The 26,744-nt window shown below is 40.4% G+C and overlaps 1 protein-coding gene across 2 annotated transcripts in view; it reads right to left on the bottom strand.

Annotated features, from left to right (window-relative positions):
• Nucleotides 1-1,673: 1,673 nt before the first annotated feature.
• The window catches only part of HABP4 (hyaluronan binding protein 4), a 36,695-nt gene continuing 11,624 nt past the window's right edge, over nt 1,674-26,744 (bottom strand). For both annotated transcript variants that reach the window (XM_060155390.1, XM_060155391.1), the window contains 4 exons: nt 23,112-23,195; nt 8,648-8,819; nt 5,139-5,324; nt 1,674-3,083 (listed from right to left, as the gene is read on the bottom strand). In XM_060155390.1, the coding sequence (XP_060011373.1) occupies nt 3,027-3,083; nt 5,139-5,324; nt 8,648-8,819; nt 23,112-23,195 (499 nt within the window). In that variant the 3' untranslated portion in view covers nt 1,674-3,026. The remainder of the gene's footprint in view (nt 3,084-5,138; nt 5,325-8,647; nt 8,820-23,111; nt 23,196-26,744) is intronic.

The raw sequence follows: 26,744 nt of genomic DNA, 5'->3' as shown, positions 1-26,744 counted from the left end.
GGGTGGCGGCAGCAGCAGCAGTGAAAGGGAAGTGGGCAGATTTTTTTCTCAAAGTGAACCTCTGCTTGTCCTGCTGGGTCATGCTCTGCTGAGAGGGAGGGCAGCGTGGCTGTCTCCTGAATAGCTTAGAAGATGGTAGTTGTTTTCACTTTGAGGGCTGCCCTTTCCCAGCTTCTGAGACCCGGGTCCTGCTGCTCCGTAGGCCTTGCCAACACCACACATGGTGTGGTTCCAAAGGAGAAACAATGCCTTCACCTATGAAACACCTATGCCCTGGCTGGCACGGAGGAGCGAGGGAACAGAGAAGGAAAGGACCTCAACTAGAAACCAGCACTAGAAAACGGGGTGCTTGCTGCGGCTTCTGTGGTTCTGAGGAGCCTGCCTTGCATGGGATGAAAATGTCAAATGCTTATCAGTAACATTAGGCTAAGGATGTACTTTTCAAAGTAGCCTGGCCAGACGTTCAAACCATCCAATGCAAGGTTCCCAGCCAGGAGCAGCTTCTGCAGTGAGTCCGCCTCTTCCCAGACCCTGTCAGCTGTGTGACTTAGGTTTTCATTCCAGTCGAAGCAGGGCACCAAAACCTGTCAGGGGTCACACCTCCTCCTACTGATGCAGGTCCTGGGACCAGCTCATCCTCAGGAGCCCCGGCAGGGAGCGCCTGTATCAGAAGGGATCCAAGTCAGGCTTGGGGCTGGTACACCTGCCCTTGGAATTCAAACATGCTTGACCTCCCACTTTCCAAGAGAGTCTGTTAGGCTCACACGTTTTCTTTAATGGGGTTAGTTTGCTTAGTATTAAGGTTACCAGCCAGAAACGTGTCCTGCCTCACGACAACACGTCTACACCCAAGCACCTCAAAGGAGTCTCGCAAGGCACTGTCACGTGGAAGGCTCTGCCTTGTATATAGGTCCGAATACACAATCCTGCCTCCTGAGTCTCCCTACAGCACATCATGGATTTCCCCTGCCCTTTGCTTCTGCTCTGTCTTCTCTGGGGCCGGACTGTGGACAACCACATGACAAAAGCCTGACATTCATCTGCCCCACCAGATTGGCAAGAGGTAGTCCTGGTGAGCAAATGAAGACCTCTAGCGGGCTCAGAAACCGTCCCCTATTCCCCCAAACTTTTTCTGACCACAAGACCCGAGACTGCTCCGTGGTACAGGCATCCTCAATGTGTTTGGGAAGGATGCAGTGTTTGCAAATACATTAAATCCAGCGCAATGGGCTTTTCCATTGTTATTCACAACACTAAAGGGGATCTTCTTGAGAAGGATCTGTTTTGCCCATCTTAAAGGCCAGGGCAAGGCAAAAGGACTTAATGTGACACAGCTCAAGCCTGACGAGCAGTGACACATCTTCACGCTGCACCCGCTGATTATCACGGCTGAACACGACATTCACTCTCACGAGACTTCTCAGGTCATGTACTCACGTTCACTGTGTCTTTTCCGGGGAGAGGGAGTCAAATGATTACCTTAGTACTCAGATTAATAACAAGAATCCAAAAGTAGGCTGTCAACCACAGGGAAGGTCCTTAACTGGCTTAACGTGGCCGAGGGTTCAGTGCTGATTATTCAACAAAATACGAAATGACTCTTTCCGCTGTGGCCTTTTCCCACATTGTTCTCTCTTGACCTGGGTGTCACCGAAAGGATTCAGCTCTCTATACACAGACGAGGGAATACCAACCTTTATTTACACTTGGGTTCAAGTTCAGAACTGCCATCTTAGTATAGCAAGGCAAAAAAAAGCACAGATTCTGAGACCAAGGTTCAGATTCCCACATAAGCATATTAACCGTGTGACAACCAGCAAATGTTACCCAGTTTCTTCAGTAAAGTGGGAAGAGTGTCACCCCAGCTTCCAGCGGCCGTTACAGCTGCCTCTGCCCCAGCTGCCACCCTGGGCACCACCCTGCAGGCAGCTGGGCTGAGAGAACATGGGCCTCCAGGTCTCGGCCCTGCTGGTTAGGGTGGGACTCAGGGGGTTATTGAACCTCTGAGGAAGCCCCTAACCCCAAAATTCTCCAAAGGCAAGAAATAGGAACTCGAACTGGTGCAAGGGCTAAGTGAGAAAAACTAAACATAGGTGTTCAATAAATATTCGTTATTTATAAGTCTTGCCCAGGACAGGGACGGAGGGCCTCTGTCACAGGTGTTGAATTCTGACGCTAGCTCTGAGGGAGAAAAGCATGGGGTGTTAAGTTGCAATTCTTGCCTGGACCCCTTTTCATTAGATTGGTGGGATAAATAACATTATTTAAAAAATCATTTACTTCATACTCATCCTAAAACCCACCCAAACACTATATATGCACATTTATACTAAGCGCGTGTGTGTATGTGTGTGTACATACACGCAGAAACCACGAGGTAGTTTGGATCACCGTGAAAAAATCAATACTTTCCCTAATTCTCTGCCACAGAGTGGTAACCAGTGATTGCACGATAGCTGCTTAAAATTATTGGTTAAATGAAAACCAAAAAATTCCAGGAGAATATAACATTTACAAGTAAATAGTAAATACAACTGTATTTTAATTTCTTGGTCTCGGAAAACTAGGCTGTGACCGCTTTAAATTAATGCTCCAAGTTATATGTATTTCCTTTAATACAGAAGGACATAGCCTTCCGGTATCTATACAACTTACTAAGTAGTCTCAATAGATTCTATTTTACAACTTGCTTTACTCTCCATGCTTTTGTGGAAGATTCAATACAATCTCTATGTACATATTTTAAACATTATTTCTGAACTACATTTGGAATTCCTTAAATAAAAAAATAATCACCATTCTCCACCTTCTCGGGAAAGTGCCAGACTAACGCCTGACCAGCACTGCTGCTCTCTAGCATCTGGAGAAATCCCTATTCCCACACCACCCCCAGGCCAAAAAAGTGCAATGAATTCAAACTACATGGGAAAAAGCAACATCTATTGTTCTTATCTTCCCCACAGCAAGAAAAGTCTCTTTATAGGTATGCCAGTGCTGTTTTAATTTGCCAGGGAAATAGGGCTCTCTCAAGCCAGAGCAGGAAAATCTTCAGGGTCATCTGGGTTTGGAGCAACATCTTGTGTCTGAAAAAGAAAAGTTTTGAAAGCAACTGTCACTTCACCCATTCCCACCTGGGTGCAGAGCTGTATGAAACACGGTGCCCACTCTCCCTCAGGGGAGGAGCTAATGGGGTAGGGATAGCGGCCCAAACATTGAGGGAGAGAGGGTCCCAGTGGGAAGAGAAGAGTGGCAGGGTCACTCTGAGTGAGGCCCTGCTCTGAGCTGCAGCCAAGTGCTGCGCAGACCCCGAAGAGGGGACATGGAAGGGTGCCTCTCCCTCCTCTGACCCGCTCCCGTCCCTGCTGCAGAACGGCTGGCAGTGCCTACTGGCCACCCCCGGCCCTCCCTCCCACAGATCCTTACTGAGTGACCCTTTTTGTATCTGGCCCTTCCTTCGTCCAATAAATATGGAGGATATTTACTGGATAAATTTGCTCCATGTAGCAAAAAAAAATTTGCTACATGGAGATATAAGGATGATTAAAGACAGTCCTGCCCTCGGGGAGCTCACAAAGTTGGGGGAGAAACATACTGGTAAGTTCAGTCACAGATGGCCTGGGAATGGGGGCCCACAGTCAGGGCATCCAATGCAATTTGGTGGCCAAGTACACATCACAGTCAAGTAATGTTTTCTAGAAGAGAAGGTTCTCCCAGAGATAAGCCTCAATGAATGAGCAAAAAGAACAGAATCCCGCAACAATGCGAGCGTGAAGGCTGTTAGAAGCTGGAAGAGCCCAGGTGGGCGGCAGGTTCGAGGACCAGATCACCACACTGCACACGCGGTGGCAGAGCTCTGCTATGGGAAAGGAGTGGATGTATATTTTCTATTCCCAGAATAGTTCCTTTTTCCAGCATGGCCTCAAATGTACCCAGAAAAAACAATGTTGTGTTTTTGCTCTTGTTTAAGTATAACAGACTAGTTTCTCCTCCCAGGGGCTGCTCCCTGGAGTAAGGGAATCAGGCAGCAAAAGGAACATTTCCCAGACCAGCCACAGAGAAGGGGCTGCTCCTCTTCCATCGTCACAAGGGCGGCACGGGGGCCTGTGCTGGCCACCGGGCCTTGTGCCCAACTCCCACTCAACAGGTGTTTGTTCAAAAAACATTTATGAAGCACCTACTACAGCTTACATTGCGCTAGGCACTGGGGAAACCATCATGTCCCCTGGAGACAGCAGACACTGATCAACAACTGCACCAGCGAGAATACAATTACAAATGCAGATGGTGCTTCAAAGCAAATAAGGACTCTGACCTGGTCTGGAAGACTTCTCTGAGAAAGGGAGGTTGGAGGATCTATTCTAGGTAAACAGGCAAAGGGGTGGGAGAAGGGCCAGCAGGTGCAAAGGCCCTGTGGGGTAAGGAACATGCTTGTCTGTTCTAGAAGTAGAGCAGTGTTGGCTGAAGAGTGGGAAAGAATGGTTTGAAGCGAAAAGGTGGCCTTGAAGCTGTAGGAAGGATTTTGTCTACCCTGAAAGCATCAGGGCCCAGGGCAGATGATCAGACCATGGTAAGCCACCGTCAGTTGATCTAATTCAATCCCAAGCCTGGGGATCTTATCTGATGCAGATGTGTGAATTTTCCTCCAGCTCTGAACGTGCGTTCATGGCAGACATCGAACTTCCCTGGAGACCCTGGAGGCCAGGGCTACACAATGGTCTGTATCCAACTGATGTCCATCATGCTACCATGACCGTTCCAAACACTCCAACATCAGACCCACACGAGACAGAGGAGGAAGAACCTCTTCTGTCTAGACGAGGCAGAACCTGATGATCTTCCAAAATTAGACTATGTAGGCCCAGGGCATCTTCATCCTCTCACTTCAGAAAACCATCCGGGTTTAGAATATAAACACTGGGCTTCCCTGGTGGCGCAGTGGTTGAGAGTCCGCCTGACGATGCAGGGGACACGGGTTCGTGCCCCGGTCCGGGAAGATCCCACATGCTGCAGAGCGGCTAGGCCCGTGAGCCATGGCCGCTGAGCCTGCGCGTCCGGAGCCTGTGCTCCGCGGCGGGAGAGGCCACAACAGTGAAAGGCCCACGTACCATAAAAAAAAAAAATAGAATATAAACACTTACCACCACTTCTGCTCTGGGTCCATAGTTTTCTGCCCTTCTGATCCTTCCCCGGCCTCCCCGTGTGCCACCTCTGGCTCCGCGCCCGGGACGAGGGAGGTTACCAAAATTAATCTCCAGCTGGGATGTGATGTCATTGGCCGCTTTCCGGAAAACGTGGGCATCATCCTCATAGTCATCCTTTACCAACTGAAACACAGTTACAGCATCAAACACAGAACACACACATGGCCGTCTCCATGGACACTCACTGGGCCGGGCTCTGGGCAGGGGAAGATGCTGCTGCTCTGCTTCCAGCCAGGTGGGTTCTGCACATTTTTGAAGCCACACGTTCTCATACTCACAGTCCTTGTTTTTTGAATTGGAGTATAGTTGATTTACAATGCTGTGTTAGTTTCTGCTGTAACAGCAAAGTCAGTCAGCTATACATATACATATATCCACTATTTTTTTAGACTCTATTCCCATATGGGTCATCACAGAGTATCGAACAGAGTTCCCTGTGCTACAAGGTAGGTTCTTATTAGTTGTCCATTTTATACATAGTAGTGTCTCACAGTCTTAATTCAAACATTTTTGAACTTACCGTTACTTCAAGTGAGACCAAATTTCTATCAGTTTAGTAGGTTAAGATGTAAGATTTGACATGACTAACAGTAATCATTTAAATGTTTTATATCGAATAAGTGTATTTTGCTGAGATTGAAAAGTTTTAGTTTCTGCCTTTTGTTTTACTTCTTCACAAATGCTACTCTGATAAATAAGGAAAATCACCTTCCTAGAATAGAGCTTGATGGAGAAACTTCTTTCAACATGGGTGCTGACTGTACAAATACCGTATGTTAAAAACTGGATGATAAAAAAAAAAAAAACTGGATGATATACAATAAACACCTCTGACTCAAAATATATGGAAAGGATAGAACAACAGTATGATTTATCTGAGGGTTGCTACCAAGGCTGCATAAAGAACTCAAGCTGCTTTTGAAGAACTGCTCTAGTTCAAATTCTTTGAGAAAGTACATTTTACTGTAAGAGGTCAAATAAGTTCTACCTCTTGTTAAAAGCACGCTGTATTAAATAAAACTCCTTCAAATTTGATTTGGCTTCAATTCCTAACCATGAATGAAACAAAGAAGAACTCTCACTTTTAAGTAAAATATAAACCTACAGAAAATATGCCAGTGATCGTAGATGAGGATCTCCCAAGTGCTGTAAGGTTAAACATCCCTACAGCTTGTCCAGAAAATGGAATCAAATTTCCCTGAGCACATCAGTCCCTTTTGGCCATACGTTCATTTCAGGTTTCACATTTAACACTTGTGTCCCCTTCGAAGTTTCAGATTAAAATAAATCAAAGGCCTTAGATGGGCTCTCAAAGCTAAAAAGATGAAGGAAAGAACAATTCAGGAACAATGGCACTCTGGCAACAAGATAAACACAAAAAATATAAGAGGCAAAATGATAACTACGGCCTGGTTTAGCAAACAACTGGCTGTCAGTGTGCCTCAGCAGAGACACGGCAGCCTTCCCGGTAAGAAGGGGCAACTTGCAATGGAAGCAAAGTGAGCGAATAGTCAGGCCAAGGTGCTTTAAGGTCCCAGCTCTCTTCCTAGGCTACTGTTTGGTCTGAACCTTGCAAAGAACAGAGCTCCATGCAAACAAGAGGTGTTAGTCTAGTGCTTTTGTCTCTTAGGGTACTCAGAACAAAGTAAGTGACACCAATCACTTCCGGGACTAGTGATTTGGCTTCTGTTGCTTTAAGAAAAATTCCTGGCTAAAATCGTCAACGCCACAAGATTAATAAGTACCAAAGATGTGTGCTTTACTGAGACCAAGCTCGATGACTCAGCAGCTAACACAGTTGCTTCAAAGATTCCAGGAGACCTCTCTCTGGAGCCAGGGAGGATGAATCTGGTGTGGATTAAGGAAGAGCAGCTTCTATTTTTACCTAACATGTCAGCTGCACATTTCAAATCCTGACAGCACAATTGTTTTAGGCAAAGCTTTATTTACAGTGCCGCAGAACAAAAAAGAAGAAAATGGATAGAAAAAAAAAAAAACAACTAGCTGATGCACTTGTAGAAAGGCCTCACTCGTATGTGTACAAAAAGCCATTTCTAGTGGAAAAGCTAAAAACTTATTAGACTCGGGCTTCCCTGGTGGCGCAGTAGTTGAGAGTCCGCCTGCCCATACAGGGGACACGGGTTCGTGCCCCGGTCCGGGAAGATCCCACATGTCGCGGAGCGGCTGGGCCCGTGAGCCATGGCCGCTGAGCCTGTGCGTCCGGAGCCTGTGCTCCGCAACGGGAGAGGCCACAACAGTGAGAGGCCTGCGTACCGCAAAAAAAAAAAAAAACAAAACGTACTAGACTCCAAGAGCTTGGACTGACTGAAACAGGAGTTAGGAGGGGATCCTGTATCATAAATGACCCCCTAGGGAAACTATTCATTCAAAGAATATAACTAACCGAAGTGTAAATGGGAACACAGACAAATCTACATAGTACAAAACTCCTGAGTTTCAAATGGAAAATCAGTGAATATCCAGCAGACAGGAAGGGTGCTCACTACCGTCATCGACACAGAGACTGGTATCAAGATAAATAGCTGTGACGGAATGAAACAAACTCTAAATTTTAAAATTAGAATGATTCAGTGTACCCTTCCTTAAGTTCAGCAGCTTAAATAGAATGTGATTAAATAACTCTCTGACCAGCCTTATCAATATCTGCTGGAAGATATTTTCAAAGCTGAAGCTGCCAATGAAGAGCTGAACATAAACCTTGTAAAATCGGGACCACAAAAGACAGAGGAACGCACAAGCAGTTCCAACAGGATAGCTGGCCACAGCAGCAGTGCCCGACGGTGCTGCCAGGTGCTTCAGGGCTCCTCTGCTGAGTTTCTGCAGAGGGAGCAAAGCTGCTACAATAACACAAAAAAGGCTTCACCCAACCCTGACCAGTTAAAGATGATCAACTAGTTCCAACTAAATGCTCTTATTAAGAATTAGAACTGTGAAAAAAACCCCACTGAATCACTTTGCTATACACCTGAAACTAATAAAATATTGTAAATCAACTATACTTAAACTTAAAAAATAACAAAAGAATTAGAACTGAAGGTAATCTGATCACGAAAATGCAGAGTAGTTATCCTCTGAAATGGATTCAGGAAACATTCTGTACCTCTCTTCTGACACAAAATTGACATGCAGCTAAAACATACAGCATGTGCACAGTCTTTGCACAGTTCTGGAGGGAGCAGAAAGTGCACTGTCACTATAACTGCTTTGGATTAAGTATTAATAGGTCAATTCTTTTTCAATTTTTTTTCTTAATAAACAATAAAAATACAGTAAAATTAGGCACACATAATCTCTGATTACTCTTAGGTTGAAACTAGAATGTCAACTACTAATGTTCCATTTTTAAAATAGAAGTGGAAAAGCCCATTTCGTTTCCAATAAGGTAACAGTGAAGATTACCTCTAGATACAAAACATCATGCTTACATCATCTCTATATTTAGACTTGTGTATCACCACTGCTTTGGAAGGGACAGTGGACTCAGGTTTCCGGATGTTAAATTCAGGCTTTGGTCTGGTCTGTTCTTGAAGATTTTTCCACTCATCTAGGGTCATCTCTTGAACTTGAGTTTCTTCTTCTACCTCCAACTCAGGAACTCTATAAAGAAGTAAAATCATAAAGAATTATTTCTGATAGGTCTGAAATGTCTACTTTCTCAAAGAGAAAGTCATAACCATTAGTTTAACGTACTTTCATGGTTCTGTATCTTAAATTTAAATAAGGGAAGAAAATCTTTGAACCATAAGCTTCTTTATTTTATTTTCATCATTTTATGCCACCATTGCCAACTGAAGGTAATTCCTGTCTGTGTTCAAAGCAGTCTTTGAAAAATGGGAGCATCACCATCCCAATGACATTAATATTACACTTCACCACCAGGCACTCCCTTCCCCTATGACATTACACACAAAATGAGATAGGCAATTGTAGAAACAAATGGGAGAAGTAACTGAGACAAAACACATATAAGGAAACCATGAACAGAGGTTATAAACAATGGGTCACAAATATGTACTTTTGTAAATATCCTCCTTAAATTCATGAATTCTTAAAACAGAAGACAGACATATAGAACAATGGAATAGAATTCAAAGTCCAGAAATAAGCCCTCACATTTATGAGCAATTAATTTTTTTGATCAGGGTGCCAAAGACCATTCTTTTTTTTTTTTTTTTTTTTTTTCAAAGACCATTCTTTTGCACTTGGATATTTAGTTTTCCCAGCACCGTTTGTTGAAAAGACTGTTCTTTCTCCTTTGAATTAAGTTGGACTTCTCACACCATAAATATAAGAGCTAAAAGTATAAAACTCTTAGAAGAAAACAGAGGCATAAACCTTGGATTAAGCAATGGTATCTTACATATGACATCAAAAGCACAAGCAACAAAAGAAAAAGTAAATAAACTGGACATCACCAAAACTGAAAATTTTTGTGCTGCAAAAGGACACCATCAAGAAAGTGAAGAGACAACTCATAGAATGAGAGAAAATATTTGCAAATCATATATATATCTAATAAGAGACTTAGATCTAGAATACATAAAGGACTCATAACTCAAAAAACTAAATGATGCAACTAAAAAATGTGCATTTGTCAAAACAATGAATGTACACTTATTTTTGTACATTTCACAATAAATAAATTTTATATCAGTTTAGGTGGTGGGTATAGGTGTTCACTGTAAAATTCTTTAAACTTGGCTGTGTTTGAAATTTTTCATAATAAAATGCTGGAAAAATACTAATATTAAAACATATCCCAAACATACATTGGCAAAAATATAAAAAGACAGTAAATTTTGTAATGCCAAATACTGGAAACAACCCAAAATCATCTGGAGGGAATTTGCTGGAAAAATTATGTATATCAAACATGAATATTAAGCAGCTAAAAAGAAATGAGAAATACATAAATTGCTGTGGAGCACCTCCTGGATATACTGATGAAAAAGCAAGGTGGAATGTCTGTTACCACTCACCTAAGAAATAAGGAGACATACAAATATATATACATATAGGTTTAAAAAAAAAATCATAATATAAACCAGGGAAAGAACAGGGATAGCAGCTATTTGGAAAATATCATGTTTTAACAGATTGTACTTTGGAAACATTTAAATATTTTACATAAATAAATAAATCTATAAAACAGATTAAAATTCAATCTCTAAAATTTGGAAGCAAAATTAATCAAATTAGCCTAATTGTTTATCAAGTTGGTGATAAAAGCATCAGAAAAAAGCTATTTAAAGTGCCTTTAAATACAAATTTATAATTATTCATCTCTCTGTATATAACTTTTTAATAATCATATTATTGGAGGTAGTGTTGGTAATATTATTTGTTACTGTCGTGTGTGCAGCAAATGGGTAATAGTATGATGTTATTGACAACTGGGATTTTCAGCATGGAAGAAAAAGAGAAACAAACTTAAGAAAGTTTAGCTAAAAATTTTGTACTCCTAAATTTCAAATGGAAATATTGAATGAACTCATAATATATTTTAGCTTAAAAATGTGTGTGTGTGTGCGTGTGTGTGTGTGTGTGTGTGTGTGTGTGTGTGTATTCCTCAGCTCTGTCCACTTAAATGTCCTAGAAACAGTTAAGAACCTAGCAGCAGTAAGTAACCCTAGTGCCTAGACTATGATCTCTAAGTACCATATTCTATTTTTTTAAAATTTATTTTACTGAAGTACAGTTGATTTATACTGTACAGCAAAGTGATTCAGTTATACATAGATATACATTCTTTTTCATATTGTTTTCCATTATGGTTTATTACAGAATATTGAGTAGAGTTCCCTGTGCTATACAACAGTAGGACCTTGTTTATCCATTCTATGTAAAATAGTTTGTATCTACTAATCCCAAACTCCCAATCCATCCTTCCCGACATCCACTCCACCTTGGCAAACACAAGTCTGTTCTCTATGTCTGTGAGTCTGTTTCTGTTTCATAGATAAGTTTATTTATGTCATATTTTAGACTCCACATATAAGTGATATCATATGGTTCTAAATACCATATTCTATTAAAGGACTCTGGCTCCCTGGAAAAATGACTCAGTATGAGACGTGAAGTATAGATGATGAGTCTGAAACATGTCCTACCAGAAAGCAAGGAAGCTATCAGAGACCACTGAATGTGTGTAAAAAGGATCAAGAATCAACTTGAAGAGGCCCCCTTCAGTCAAAAAATGGATCAGTTTAAGCACCAATAAGCATAAAAACTCAGTGTATTGAAACACATCAGATATGTTTAAATCTCTAAGTTCACAAGGACACTTAAAAAAAGTCACTGGCACCTTTGAAGGATATGAGGGAACCAACTCATTATTCTGAAAATGAATAAATTAAAACACGCCTTTTATGCATCCTTCATTTCCTAAACAAACTTACACTCAGTTTAATCAACTAGTTCTAGGTAAGCTTTTCTTTACAGATCATCCCAGCTACTTAACTGAAGAAAGAATCATAGAATTAGACTATCACTAATTTGCAGCCCTAATGAATTAATGGATAAAGGCAATGATAATCAGCAGCCTTCCATAACCTATGAAACAATCTTGCCAAAGAGTTGAACCTGAATTTAATCAAACCTCTGCCTCTCATTATTAATATTCAGGAAATTTTTTTAAAAATATGAAGAACAGAGAAACATGTTGGACTACTCTACAATGCCATGCTGGGACTGGCTTGCACCAAGTCGTAACAGCCAATTGTTAAATTCTCAGGAATTTTGCGAGTTGGCTGTGAAATACAGTTGTTAAAAATTAAATTACAGAAACACATAATTAAATGTTAAAACATGTTTAAATGTTAAAACAAAGGTAATAAATCCTCACAACTCATCATTCCCTAATTATTTCACTACATTTTGCCTTTTCCTATGCACTTGAAGTTATTTATCTCTATTTTATGTGTAGAGTGGATATACTATGCAACGATGTACTACCGCACATCTTTTCCCACTCTGTGTTCAATGATGTTGCTTTGGTGGTTTTAAATCAGCCATGGTAGGAATATTTACACCACAGAAACTAGCAAGTGCAATAGATCCAGGCTTTTTCATCCCAGAGAACCAGATGTTAAATATTTACCAGCACACCACTGATTACAGGGATGCAATCAATACAATTCTGACTCTGAGAAACTATTTGGACAAATGACCCAGCTTTTTCAACAAATAAATTGCAAGAAAATTAAAAAAAGAGAAGACACATCGATTAAAAGCGACTTAAGGGTAATCAAGATAGTTTGATATTGGCAGAACAATGGAACAGACTATAGAGAAATAGGCCCACACATACACGGGCGATTGATTTTCAAATAATGGTTTTCAGTATGCTGGAATAACTAGACATGCATATGCAAAAAAAAAAAAGGAGGGAACGTCTATCCATACCTCACATTGTATATAAAAGTCAACTCAAAATGGACCAAATGTCAATTTTTAAAAATGGATCATAGACCTAAATATAAAACCCAAAATTATAAAACTTATAGGAGAAAACATTTGTGGTATTAGGTTAGGAAAAGATTTCATACCAAAATCATGATCAATGAAAGAACTGATAAATTGAACTTCCTCAAAATTAAAAACTTCTGCTCTTCAAAAGACACTGTCAAGAGGGGACTTCCTGGGTGGTCCAGAGGGTAAGACTCCATGCTCCCAATGGAGGGGGCATGGGTTTGATCCCTGGTCGGGGAACTAGATCCAGCATGCAAGCTGCAACTAAGAAGCCTGCAGGCCGCAACTAAAGATCCCACATGCTGCAACGACGATCCCATGTGCCGCAACTAAGACCTGGCACAGCCAAAATAAATAAATAAATAATTTTTAAAAAAGAAAAAGAAAATGGGTGGTCATCATTTAAAAAAAAAATGACACTGTCAAGAGAATAAAAAATCAGGCCACAGATTTGGAGAAAATATTTGCAAATCATGTATCTGATAGAGGACTTGAATCCAGAATATATGAAGAACTCTCAAAACTCAGTAATAAGAAAACAAACCAATTATAAAATGAGCAGATGATTTAAACAGACTACTAAAGAAGACATACAGATGGCAAATAACCCGTGAAGAGAGGCTCAACATCATTAGTCATTAGGGAAATGTAAATTAAAACCACAATGAGATATACACCTATTATAAGGCCTAAAAATTATAAAAACTGGAACAACCACTTTGAAAATGAGTTTGGCAGTTTCTAAAAAAGTTACATAAACACCTGCCATTTCACTCAGGAGAAATGAAAATGTATATCCACAGAAAGGCACACACAGAAATGTTCATAGTAGCTTTATTTATAATAGCAAAAACTATAAACAACCCACATGATCACCATCAGGCAGATGGATAAACAAATAGTGGTCTATCTGTAAAATGGAATATTGCTCAACAATAAATAGGAAGGAACTACTGAAACACTCAACAACCTGAATGAATCTTAAAATATGCATGCTCGGTGAAAGAATATAGACAAAAAAAGAATACAAAAAGAATACATGCTGTATGCTTCCATTTATATAAAATTATAGCAATTGCAAACTAATCTTTAATGACAAAAAAGTAGATCACTGGTTGCCTGGGGGAAAGGGGCGGGATGGAGGGATTACAAAGGGACACAAGGAAACTTTTTGGGTTGATAGATGTGCTCATTATTTTTATTGTTTATGGATTTCAAACTTGTAAAACTGTACATTCTAAATATGTGCTGTTTATTGGATTTGGATTGTATCTCAATAAAACTGTTTTTAAAAGAGATGTAAGAAACATAAAAATTAAAATGTATATTTCAATATTAATTCAAACAAATAAGTTGTTTTAAAAAAAGATTTTGAGATAATCAGGGAAACTGACAAACTGCCTAGATATTTAATGATATTAAGGAATTGTTAAAAAATTTTAGATGGGATAATGATATTCCAGTTATGTTTTTTTTTTTTTTTTTTTGCGCTACGTGGGCCTCTCACTGTTGTGGCCTCTCCTGTTGCGGAGCACAGGCTCCGGACGCACAGGCTCAGCGGCAATGGCTCACGGGCCCAGCCGCTCTGCGGCATGTGGGATCTTCCCGGACCGGGGCACGAACCCGTGTCCCCTGCATCGGCAGGCGGACTCTCAACCACTGTGCCACCAGGGAAGCCCCCAGTTATGGGTTTTTTAAAGGAAGTCTTTTAGATATAACATTCTGAAACATTTTTGGATAATATATAATATATCCTGGAGGTAGAGGAAGTGGGTAGAGAAATATATGAAACAAGAATGACCATGATTTGATAACAGTTTAGCTGAATAACTTACTTGGAGTTTCAATATACTATTCTTATTTTATATACATTTTTACTGTAACTTTTAACAAAAAGAGCTAAAAATAAAGAAATATTAAGGAATCATGAGGGTTTCTGTAGCCTACTTGTGATAGAATTAAGAAATCTTGGAACCGATGCTATGAATTTGAGGATTCTTTCTTAACTAAGATAACCTAATAGAAGTTAATAAATTCCAAAAAGTTCAATAAGAACAGATTTTGTGTTAAGACCACAAAAGAAGTACTTTTTGTCTGCTTGTTTGTCTTAAAAAATATATCTAGGGCTTTATATATATATAAACATAAACAACTAGAAAAAGTAGAAGTCATGTAAGAAATGCAGCCCTGAAGTGACACAGCCACCCAAAATAAAGCAAATAGTGCAGTTCAGAATAGAGAATCTGTCACAAGTGATTCCATCCATGAAAGTGATCAGCCTGACACCCTTTACTCAGATGTGCCTCATTTGAAGGTGTTCTTACAGATGCCCCCATGCATCCTCCTTTATCACCTGCCATTTCAACAAGCCATTTTGGGAGCAGTATAAAATCACCAAGGACAGGCTCCTTAATTTCATTGCCTATTGACCAAAAATAATTATAAAAAACACACTCTAAACAAACAAAACACATTCTATGACAGTTCTGTAAGGCAGATTCCATTTCCCATTTGAATCAGCTCTGAATGTAGTTTTTACTGCCGTTTTAGCAAAGACTGGATATTCAACAGGAAGAGATATAGCTAATTCTCAGTTCCAGGAAGGACTAATGCAAGTATATTTCTAACAGTTATAAAAGCAACATAACTGCTATCACTCTAAATTTAACAATTCCCTTTTGAGTAATTCAAAGACCTTTACAGTTCTTGGTTTATCAGGTGGGCCAAAGAGTGCCTTTGGTATTTTAAGTAAAAATAAAAGACACATTTTTCATTTTCCCCAAGAACTTTATTGAACAACGTATTCATGCTTTTGTTCCACCACTTTCTGCCATTTTCCAGGCAAGTTCATAAGTCCAAAACTTTTTATCTTTTTGCGCAAAGAACTGTTCCAGGTGCCTTTTATAGTCTTCCAGGGAATTGAATTTTTTTCCATTAAGAGAATTTTGTAAAGACCAAAATAGATGGAAATGCGAAGGTGCAATGTCTGGTGAATATAGCGGATGAATCAGAACTTCCCAGACAAGCTGTAACAGTTTTTGCCTGGTCATCAAAGAAACATGTGGTCTTGCGTTATACTGATGGAAGATTATGCGTTTTCTGTTGACTAATTCTGGACGCTTTTCAACTGGGTGCAGCTTTCAGTTGGTCTAATTGGGAGCAGTATTTGTTGGATGGAATTAATCGTTTGGTTTTCTGGAAGGAGTTCATAATAGAGGACTCCCTTCTGATCCCACAATATACACAACATCACCTTCTTTCGATGAAGACCGGCCTTTGGTGGTTGGTGGTAGTTCATTTTGCGTGCCCCACGATCTCTTCCATTCCACATTGTTGTACAGTATACACTTTTCATCGCCTGTCACAATTTTTTTTAAATTAATTTATTTATTTTTGGCTGCGTTGGGTCTTCGTTGCTGTTGGGTGCAGGCTTTCTCTAGTTGCAGCGAGCGGGGGCTACTCTTCATTGCAGTGCGTGGGCTTCTCATTGCGGTGGCTTCTCTTGCTGCGGAGCACAGGCTCTAGAAACGCGGGCTGCAGTAGTTGTGGCTCGCGGGCTCTAGAGCACAGGCTCAGTAGTTGTGGCGCACTGGCTTAGTTGCTCCGCGGCATGTGGGATCTTCCCAGACCAGGGCTTGAACCCGTGTCCCCTACATTGGCAGGTGGGTTCTTAACCACCGTGCCACCAGGGAAGTCCCCAACAATTTGTTTTAAAAACGGAGTGTTTTCATTACATTTCAGTAGAGAATCGCATGCAGAAATAGGGTCAAGAAGGTTTTTCTCGTTTATGTGGAATCCAAACGTCAAAGTGATTCACATAATCAAGCTGGTGCAAATGATTTTCAACGTTTGATTTGGATTCTTTAAGTATGTCGGCTATCTCCCACGTGGCATAACATTGGTTGCTCTCAATTATTGTTTTGATTTCATCGCTATCAATTTCAACTGGTCTACCGAACTGTGGAGCTTTGTCCAGCGAGAAATCTCCAGCACGAAACTTTGCAAAACACTTTTGACACATTTGATCAGTCACAGCACCTTCTCCATACACTGCACAAATCTTTTTGTGCATTTCAGTTGCGTTTTTACCTTTCTTGAAAGAATAAAGTATAATATGCCGAAAATGTTGTTTTTCTTCCATATTCAATATTAAAAAGGCTACACAAAAATTCACCAATTTTTATGTCTTTTTTAAATGTATGCTGATATGACAGCTGTCACATACAATGTAACAAAATTGTTTCCAGTGAAGTTAAAGACAACTAAGTGCTACTAGAGCCATCTTACAGAAAAAACCAAATGAAACTTTTGGCCCACCCCATATGATAAAAAATTTTTGGAGAGAATTTTTCATCAAAACTGCTCATAGGTATAAGTCATCAAATCTATGACTTGTAATGTGAACAATGCTGTATGCAGATTTGATAATTATACATTTTGCTTCTAAATGGGTAAAATTACAGAAGAAATTTTAACAAGTTATCTTTTTTTAACAACAGTTTTAACAACAGTTATCTTTATGTAGAAATAAATGGGATAATAATGCTAATATTTACTGTATGTTTACTAGGTGCCAGATGCTATTCAAAGTGCTTTACATTAATTTGCTCATGATAATTAATGCCACAAGTTAGTTAAAATTAACAGCTCCGGGCTTCCCTGGTGGCACAGTGGTTGAGAGTCTGCCTGCCGATGCTGGGGACACGGGTTCGTGCCCCGGTCCGGGAAGATCCCACGTGCCGCAGAGCGGCTGGGCCCGTGAGCCATGGCCGCTGAGCCTGCGCGTCCGGAGCCTGTGCTCCGCAACGGAAGAGGCCGCAGCAGTGAGAGGCCCGCGTACCGCAAAAAAAAAAAAAAATTAACAGCTCCATTTTACAGGTAAGAAAATCAAGGAGACAGGTTATACAACTAACAAATAAATGAAAGAGCCAAATTTCATATCCATTCATTCTACCTCCAAAGCCCGCATTTAACCTCTGTGCTATTTAGGGAATAAGATGGCAGAAAAAATGCTTAGATGGAAGATAGTCAAGATATGGACAGAGGAAGCATACAAATCATCAATTCAAATGTCCAAACTTCCATTCAGGTAATACTTTTTCACCTGAATGAACATGTGCAGTGAATCAAGGAAAGTGGGTTCTAGAAATAAAACTTTACTCACTGAATACTTAACCGCGGCAAGTGGATCTAACCTAACATGTAAATAATACCTCCTACTTCCTTCCAAAGTACTGAAAGGGTGACTTCCCTGGTGGTCCAGTGGTAAAGAGTCCGCCTTCCAATGCAGGGGATGTGGGTTTGATCCCTGGTCAGGGAACTAAGATCCCACATGCCACAGGGCAACTAAGCCCGCGCACCACAACCACTAAGCTCGTGCACCTCAAGGAGAGAGCCCGTGTGCCGCAAACTACAGAGCCCACACATTCTGGAACCCGTGCGCCACAACTACAGAGCCCATGCGCCCTGGAGCCCGTGTGCCACAACTAGAGAGAAAACCCGAGTGCCTCAACTAGAGAGAAGTTTGAGCGCTGCAACGAAGAGACCACGCGCCACAATGAAAGATCCCACATGCTGCAACTAAGACCCTACGCAGCCAAAAAAGTAATAAAAGAAAAAAAGTACTGAAAGGGAAGTGAATTTCATGATAAACTTGGAGCTCCTCATAAATTTGCAATAAAAATTTTAAAGAGCTGTGGTCCTGCTTTAAGAAGACTCAGTACATAACAATCTTCATTGTCTAAGCAAATACCCTTGGAAACAAAGTGCAAAATATTTCATTGCAGATATTTTTAAATAATGCTTCCTCACCATTCTCTTTTCATAGAGTTAAATTTTTAAGGATGGAAGGGAGTTGTTGATCTATGTTACTTAACAGGAAATCCTCAGTGATCCCAGCAGCTCTTCCCCTGATTACAGAACCACCTTCTCCCATTTGCAGTTCTTAATAGCAAGTTAGTCTAAATGGCACTTTTAACCATTCCTGCCATTCAGTACAGTTAACAACATGAATGTCTGTGCCACAATACCTGGTTCAAATTCTGGCTCTGACACTTACTACAAGTTGTTTAACCTGTATGTCTCAGCATTAGAATAGGAACAGTACCTTCTCCTTCACAGGCAGCAAAGGGTTAAATGAGTTAAGCCATAGACTCATTTAGAACAGTTCCTGGCACACAAGAAATGCTCAATAAATGTTAGACTTACTCTTAAAGCAAAACAGGAAACGGTCACAGGTATTCTTGGACATTAGAACACCACGTGACAAGAAACATGTAATACTTCTGTAATGAAACGAAGAAGGAAGGGCATAGCACATGTAACTGTCGACAAAATGTGTCCAATTTGAGGAAAATGTATGTACTTTGGGTTGCAGGTTTGAAAATAAGCAAGGGTACATTAAATTCACCTACCAAGAAGTTCTAAACCAAGAGTTGCACTAAATATACATTCTGGCTGAACGCCGAAAGCTTGGGTGTTAGATCAATATCCCGACAAAGCCAAGATCAGAGGGCATCATCCTAGAATGCATATACAAGCCTAATTTTGAAATTATAAAAAACTATAATTGTATTACTAGAAATGTGAGTAATAATTTTAAAATGTGACAAGGCAGTGCAGAAACAAGAACTTCTCAGTGCGGTTGGCTAGACTGCAGCTGCGGTGCACTGCAGCTCCTGCAATTTTAACTGGATGCTCACTGTTCAGCATGTTCAGCAGAGGGAGAGAGATTTGCTGATTAGCTCCACTAGGATATTGCAGACAATGAGACGGCCACCAAAATCATCAAGTATTATTTTGTCTTTCAAAATAACTGATTAATTGAAAGAATTATTTTGTCTAATATTATGAATGCTAGAGTACCTCAATCAATTCCAAAGATTATAATTATGCTATAATTTACTCTCTATTATTCTGCTTTATATTACCTGAATTTGGATAAATGGTTTACTGGCTCAAAAAGGATCCAATTTTTCCTGAAGGTATCTAGTTAACTCACTTCTTAACATTCATATACACTGTTGATCTATTTTCTTAGTTAACTTACTGTCTAAATGTTCATATTAATCTATTTCTTTAATTAAATACATTACTTAGTTGTTTTGAATAGTAAAGTAACAGCTTTCACAATCATCAATCGTAGCACTTTGCTCTTGTAATAAGTAACAATAATAATAGTAGGTATTTATACAGCACTAACTACATGCCAGGCCCCGCTCTACATGAAACACACGCACACCCAACCAGTCCTTATAACAGCCTTCTGATGTAGGTGTTATTATTATTCCCATTTTACAGATGAAGAGAACTGAGGTACAGAAAGATTAAATAACTTAGCCAAACTAGTAAATGGAAGAGCTGGGATTTGAACCCAGAACACTGGCTCAGAGTCTCTGCTCTTAAGCATTGCCTCTTCTCAGCTGAAGGAGGAGTAAGAGTTAAATAAATAGGTGAAGGGTGAAGGGAGTGTGGAGGAGAGGTACAGAAAAACAAGAATACAGCACTTGCAAAAGCTCTTTGGCAGGTGTGGCAGAGGAGCTGGAGAAAGGTGCTTGGGGACATGAAATAAGGGCCACATGGTGAACCTGGAGAAGGCACAGGAGTGGTTGAACTTGGGGGCTCTTCATGGGCCAGACCATGCAGGATTGTGCAGGTCAGGGCAAGGGACAGAAAAAGGACAGAAAGCCACCGGGGGGAGGGTCTTACTCGAGGGGTGGGAGCACGATGATCAGAATGGCAGTGTGAAAGCCACTTTGGTGTGAAACGGGTGGGTTGGTAGAATGTGAGAATGCAAGGAACCCCATTAGGAGCTCTGGTGAGAGAGCAGATGGCAGTAGCAGAGACTATGATGGTGAGTGGAGATGGCATATATAAAAGAGTACAAATCCTCAGGGCATGGTGACAGATTGGATTTTGAGGAGACAGTGGGTCAAGAAGAAGGAAATCTCAAGAATGTCTCCTAGGTTTCTGGTTTGTGCAACTGGATGAATGGCAATGCCGTTCCGCAAAACAGAAACACCTAATGAGGGTGGGGGCTTGTGGACCTCAGTCCTGGCCACACTGAGCATGAGGTGCATTTGGGATGCCCACGGGGAGGTGTCTAGGAGGCAGATGGACACATGGGCCTGGAGTCCATGTTGAAGGTTGGAGCCAGAGGTATATATTCTGGAGTCAGGGGATAAATGATAATTCAAGCTGCAGGAGTGCATGAGACCCTGTAAAGAGACACTAGACACAGAGAAGAGGGCCTAAGGCAGAGCCCTGAAGAACTCAACATTTTAAAAGAGCGGAAAGACAAGGATGAGTCTGCAAAGGAGGAACTGAGCAGCAGAAAGCAAGCCAGAAGAATGCAGAAACCAATGGGAGGTTGTGGTTAAGAGGAAATCAACACAGGCATACCTTGTCGTATTGCACTTCACAGATTCTGCCTTTTTAACATATTGAATATCTGTGGCAGCCCTGCGTTGGGCAAGTCTAGCAGCACCATTTTCCCAACAGCATTTGCTCACTTGACGTCTCTGTGTCACATTTTGGTAATTCTCGAAATATTTCAAACTTTTTCATTATTATTATATTTGTCATGGTGATCTGTGACCAATGATACAAAGATGTTACTATTGTAATAGTTTTCAGGTGCCACAAACTGCACCCACATAAGACAGTGAACACAATCAATAAACGTTGTATGTGTTCTGACTGCTCCACTAACTGGCCTTCCCATCTCTGTCCCTCTTCTGGGGCCTCCCTATTCCCTGAGACACAACAGTATTGACATTAGGCCAGTTAATAACCCTATAATGGCCTCTCAGTGTTCAAATGAAAGGAAGAGTCAGTCAATATGGCAAACTTCATTGCTGTCTTTATTTTAAGAAACTGCACAGTCACCCCAACCTTTAGCAACCACCACCCTCATCAGTCAGCAGCCATCATCAAGACAAGACCCTCCACCAGCAAGAAGATTATGACTCATTGAAGGCTGAGATGATAAATATGTTAAAAAGGTTAGTGTCTTTAGCCATAAAGTATTTTTAAATTAAGGTATGTATACTGCTTTTTTTAGACATAATGCTATTGCACACTTAATAGACTACAGTACAGTCTAAACATAACTTTTATATGTACTGGGAAACCAAAAAAATCATGTGATTCACTTTATTGTGATATTCACTTTATTGAGGTGGTCTGGAATCAAACCCACAATATCTCTGAGGTATGCCTGTAAAGTCAAATGTGCTGAGAGGTCAAGGAAGATGCAGACCGAAACATCTGTTAGGTCTGGAGACATGTGGTGACTGTTTCAGAAGGGCAATGAGGACAAAGCCAGACCTGGAGTGAAGTGAGGATGAAGTGAAGGGGAGGAAATGAAGAAAGAATGCACATAACACCGAAAAAGGCAGCTGAATGTGAATGTAGGGGCAACGAGAGGCTTTTAACAGGAGAGATTGAGCGCAGATAAAATGTTGATAAGAAGACCAGAGCTGGGAGGAAGGAAGTGAGTATGCCTAAAAATGAAGGAGCTAACTGATTGTGAGATTTCTCTGAAGTCAGTAGGAAATGGGATCCAAACGCTGGAGAGGCTGGTGGAGGGTTGGGGCCTCTATTTTACCATAAGGGAAGAAGCCCAGGAGGCAGGTGCAGGCAGGTTTGCACCTTTGAGAGTGGTGTAATTTCTCTGTGACAAAGGAGGCCAAGTTGTACCCAGAAAATGAAAGAGGAGGTGTGGGTGTCAGAAGGATGGAAGAAGGGGAAAGTGGGGGGCAATGTCAGGGCTCTGAGGGGACAAGAAGGACTGAACCAGTCATTGTAATGGGTGGGGGGGGAAAGAGCGAATCCAAGAAATGGGCATTGCTGGGCAGTGTTGAGGGCTCATTTCAGAATGTGGTGATGGGGAATTTACAGGGGTTCCCATCAGCCCTGCTGAGTATCTTGCAGTGCTCAGCCTGTGGATGCAGGCAGAAAGAAGGCAGATGGCTACCGGTTGTCCAGGAGGTGGGTGCATTTGCTAGCAAGGTACTCATAGACCCAAAGGGCAAGGGAGTTTAAAGCCTTGGCAAGGGTGCTACAGATGGACCAGGGAACTAAGCTCCATGAAGAAAAGAGCAAGGAAGGACCGGGAGAGAATAAAGGGACAAAAGATAGGGGTCCTGAGGAAAGAGAGACTAGTCACAGTACAGGCTGCTGATGGAAAATAAGTTGTAGGCACAGGACAGAATACTTGAATGCAACCCATTAATTATCATTAATAATCATTCATTAGGTGATTTGAGCTATTAATTAGTTTGATTATTCATTAACACGTTAAGAAGATAACCCTCTGTGATATGACGAAAGGCTGAGCTTCCTATTCTATGAAGACCTCTTATAAATCTTTAAGAAAAAGACCAACAACCCAATGGGGAAAATGAATGAAATACCCACTTGGCTGGAGATTCCTCCTCCAGGGGGCCCAGGGACTCCTCCACCACTGTGGTCTCTTCCATGGGGGCAGTCGGGTCCATGTCACTGCAAAGCAGCAAGAACCACTCTAGTCACACAAATCTGTTTACATCAATGCCCTTACATATTCAAGATAGAAAAAAACACATTTCAATGTCCTTTGTCTTAAGTAAACATCCCTCAAGGAATTAACATGTACATACAGGTAATCCACATCAAAATAAAAAAGAGGAAGAAAAATGCTCTTAATTGCTAATCCATATAAATTATTTCAAAAGTGTGAAAAGTACTTTGAGAAATATAAGTGTCCATGAATGGCCTAAAATTAAAAACAGATTGTAAAGGACCAGAACAATTATTCAAACTCTTATTATACTAGGAAATTCCAAACATTAACAGGGGCCATAAAAATTTTCAACCTGTGTTAAATGACTTAAAATAGATAAGAATATGCCATTTCAAACTTTAGAAAATGGCAAGAAAGTGGAAACATTCCACAAAAAGGAATGTGTAGGATTACAAACAAGCTGGTGATAACCATACCAGAAAAATAAGGCTTTGAAACATCAATTTACATCCCATCACATCTAAATACATAATCTACAGATTAGAAATTACAGCACAGTGAAAAACACTTTGAATTTTAAATATATAATCTTAAATCTTTTATGTTGATATTAATCCTATCTGAACATTACTTTTAAAAAAGTACCAGCAAAAGAAATTTCATTCTCAGGAAAATGCTAAAATTGGTCAATATAATAGAAATATTTTACACTGTACATTCAGAACCCAGCATTTTTTCATCCCCAGTTCAGGAAAAATCTTCATAAAATTAGTTTTTTTTTAAATAAACATAAATTGGGCTTCCCTGGTGGCGCAGTGGTTGAGAGTCTGCCTGCCGATGCAGGGGACACGGGTTCCTGCCTGGTCCGGGAAGATTCCACATGCCGCGGAGCGGCTGGGCCCGTCAGCCATGGCCGCTGACCCTGCGCGTCAGGAGCCTGTGCTCCGCAACGGGAGAGGCCACAACAGTGAGAGGCCCGCGTACCGCAAAAAATAAATAAATTAATTAATAAATAAATAAATAAATAAACATAAATTGAACTATAATGAAAGAATAGAGTTTTTACATTGAAAGTATTTTAATTCTCAACTCAAAGCCATTGTTATCAACTTTAAAAAAAACTCAGTTTTCCAACACAAAATTTGAATAAATAATTTTTACTTTTAAAAAAGGTCCTAAATCAAATGTTCTCCCTGTTTGGAAGGACATCCCTGCTGCTCTGCCTGGCAGAAGTCCTTTAACAAAAGCAGCCTCTACACATCAGCATGACCCTCGTGGGTCATGGGAGTTTTTAGCATCCAGGAGTCTAGCAGCAGTGGCAGTGCTGTATTACTCCAACTTTCTCTTTATTCCCTTGGCCATGTCATAAACCAAGGGGATAAAAACATGGATTCACTGACAGTTCATAGCTTTCAACAATTAAAAATCATAAAAGGGCTATAACGATATAGGGGAAGAAAAAAGAAGCAGAATACAAAACAAATATGAACTGACAGTTCATAGCTTTCAACAATTAAAAATCATAAAAGGGCTATAACGATATAGGGGAAGAAAAAAGAAGCAGAATACAAAACAAAGAGACTAGCAATTCTTAAACCTGTCAATCAATTTAGAAGAAAAATCACAGACCTCCCTCCTGTATTGACCTAAATTATTTTATGAATAAACATAAAACTAATTTTGTGCTTATAGCTCAATAGAACCATAGCTTATAGAACCATATGATGAAAACTACAAAACAAGTAAGTCTCAAGATTAGCACCAATTTATTTTGGCAAATTTTATTATTTTGGTGAAAGTAAATCACCAATGTTGGATTTATTAGAAGAAAGATAAAGCTCCAGGGCCCATGTCTATATTTTGACTTCAGTTATACTAATGTAGAAAATGCCTGTTTGCACAAGTATGGTTACAAAACAATTTTAAAAACCTCAAGGCTTTGTTAACTAGTTCAAATTCAATCAGACTTCATACTTAACCAAATCTATGACAGGGAACAGATTTAATCCAGTGTTGCTTGATTACTACATAAAACTGTCTTGGCTCTTTACAATAAAAGTTGGAAGGCAGTATTATTAAAAACTGCATTTGTGGGTGTCTATCCCAGTTAGGAACAAGAAAATAATATCTGATATTATACTTTTAAAATTATTACAAATGGAGAAAATTCTATTTTCAGCACAGGTACTAACAGTCAAACTCTTGAAGAAAACCAGTAACAATGGAAATGGCTCAGTCACACCATTTTGAAAGCATCTTGCCCTTAGATCTAGTTATACTGTCAATGTCTTCAAACAGGAATACTAAACTACAGCAAAACCCTCACACCTCCAATGCACGGTGCAGCACTCGCCCTTGTCAGCCACGAACACATCACTTATTGTTAGGCTCACCTCTGCTGTTTTCTCATTAAACATAACTCAGCTGCACTGAGTTACCATGGTGGCAAATCAAAATCTCAATGTATTAAATAAGAAATTAAAGTCTTATTCTACAAAAAAACTTTCAATTACACATTATTACCACCTAAGAGCTTTGACTTTATAACTCACAAAACAATCCAAAATGAGTGCCATGGGGCACGTTTCATTTTAACATTGGGACGTACCATCTGCCAGGAGCACATGTGGTCACTTCTTCATGTTCCAAGGTCAATAATTACCTCTTAGAGTAAGTAAACCTTGGAGCCAAAATGATTTTAAACTCAAATGCAAACTGAAATGGGGTGGTAGTATTAAATAAGCTAGTAAATCAGATGATGCAGGAAGTGCCTGTATTACTTTTTAAAAATATACTATTACAGTAAAATAAAACAAAATGAAAAGGTCTGTATTTGAGATTCTATAGAACCCTAGATTGACAAACATTCAACAAGTTTCTTTTCAAAGACAACACAGATGTGCAATGGTAGTAAATTTAATCTTAGATTTGATCTTATTTTCTACATTTGTTTTTTGTTTGTTTGTTTTGCGTTACACAGGCCTCTCACTGTTGTGGCCTCTCCCGTTGTGGAGCACAGGCTCCGGACACGCAGGCTCAGTGGCCATGGCTGACGGGCCCAGCCGCTCCGCGGCATGTGGGATCTTCCCAGACCGAGGCACGAACCCGTGTCCCCTGCATCGGCAGGCGGACTCTCAACCACTGCGCCGCCAGGGAAGCCCTGTACATTTGTTTTTAAGGATAAAAATTTAAGAAAAATAAGTTATATTCTTATATTCTTCAAAAGAAAAAAAAGTGGAAGTCTGGATCCCCTCAAGCCTTCAAATTTGTGTAAAGTCTTCCCTGCAACACATCCTGTAGCAACCCATTCCTCGTACTTCCCTGCAGCCCTGAAATGACAGAAATAGCAGAACCAAGTACCTCCCCTAAGTAGCAAAACTGAAACAGATCTGAGATATCATAAAGCCTGAGAAATGTCAAATTTGAACCTCAGGTGAAACTTGTCATTGAGCTTTGATCTGCAAATGATTTTATAAAATCAAGGGGCAGGGACGTCCTTGGTGGCGCAGTGGTTAAGAATCCGCCTGCCAATGCAGGGGACACGGGTT

Source organism: Lagenorhynchus albirostris, chromosome 7 (assembly GCF_949774975.1).
Source record: "Lagenorhynchus albirostris chromosome 7, mLagAlb1.1, whole genome shotgun sequence".
NCBI classification, from domain to species: Eukaryota; Metazoa; Chordata; class Mammalia; order Artiodactyla; family Delphinidae; genus Lagenorhynchus; species Lagenorhynchus albirostris.
This window is presented reverse-complemented; position numbering and strand designations above follow the sequence as displayed.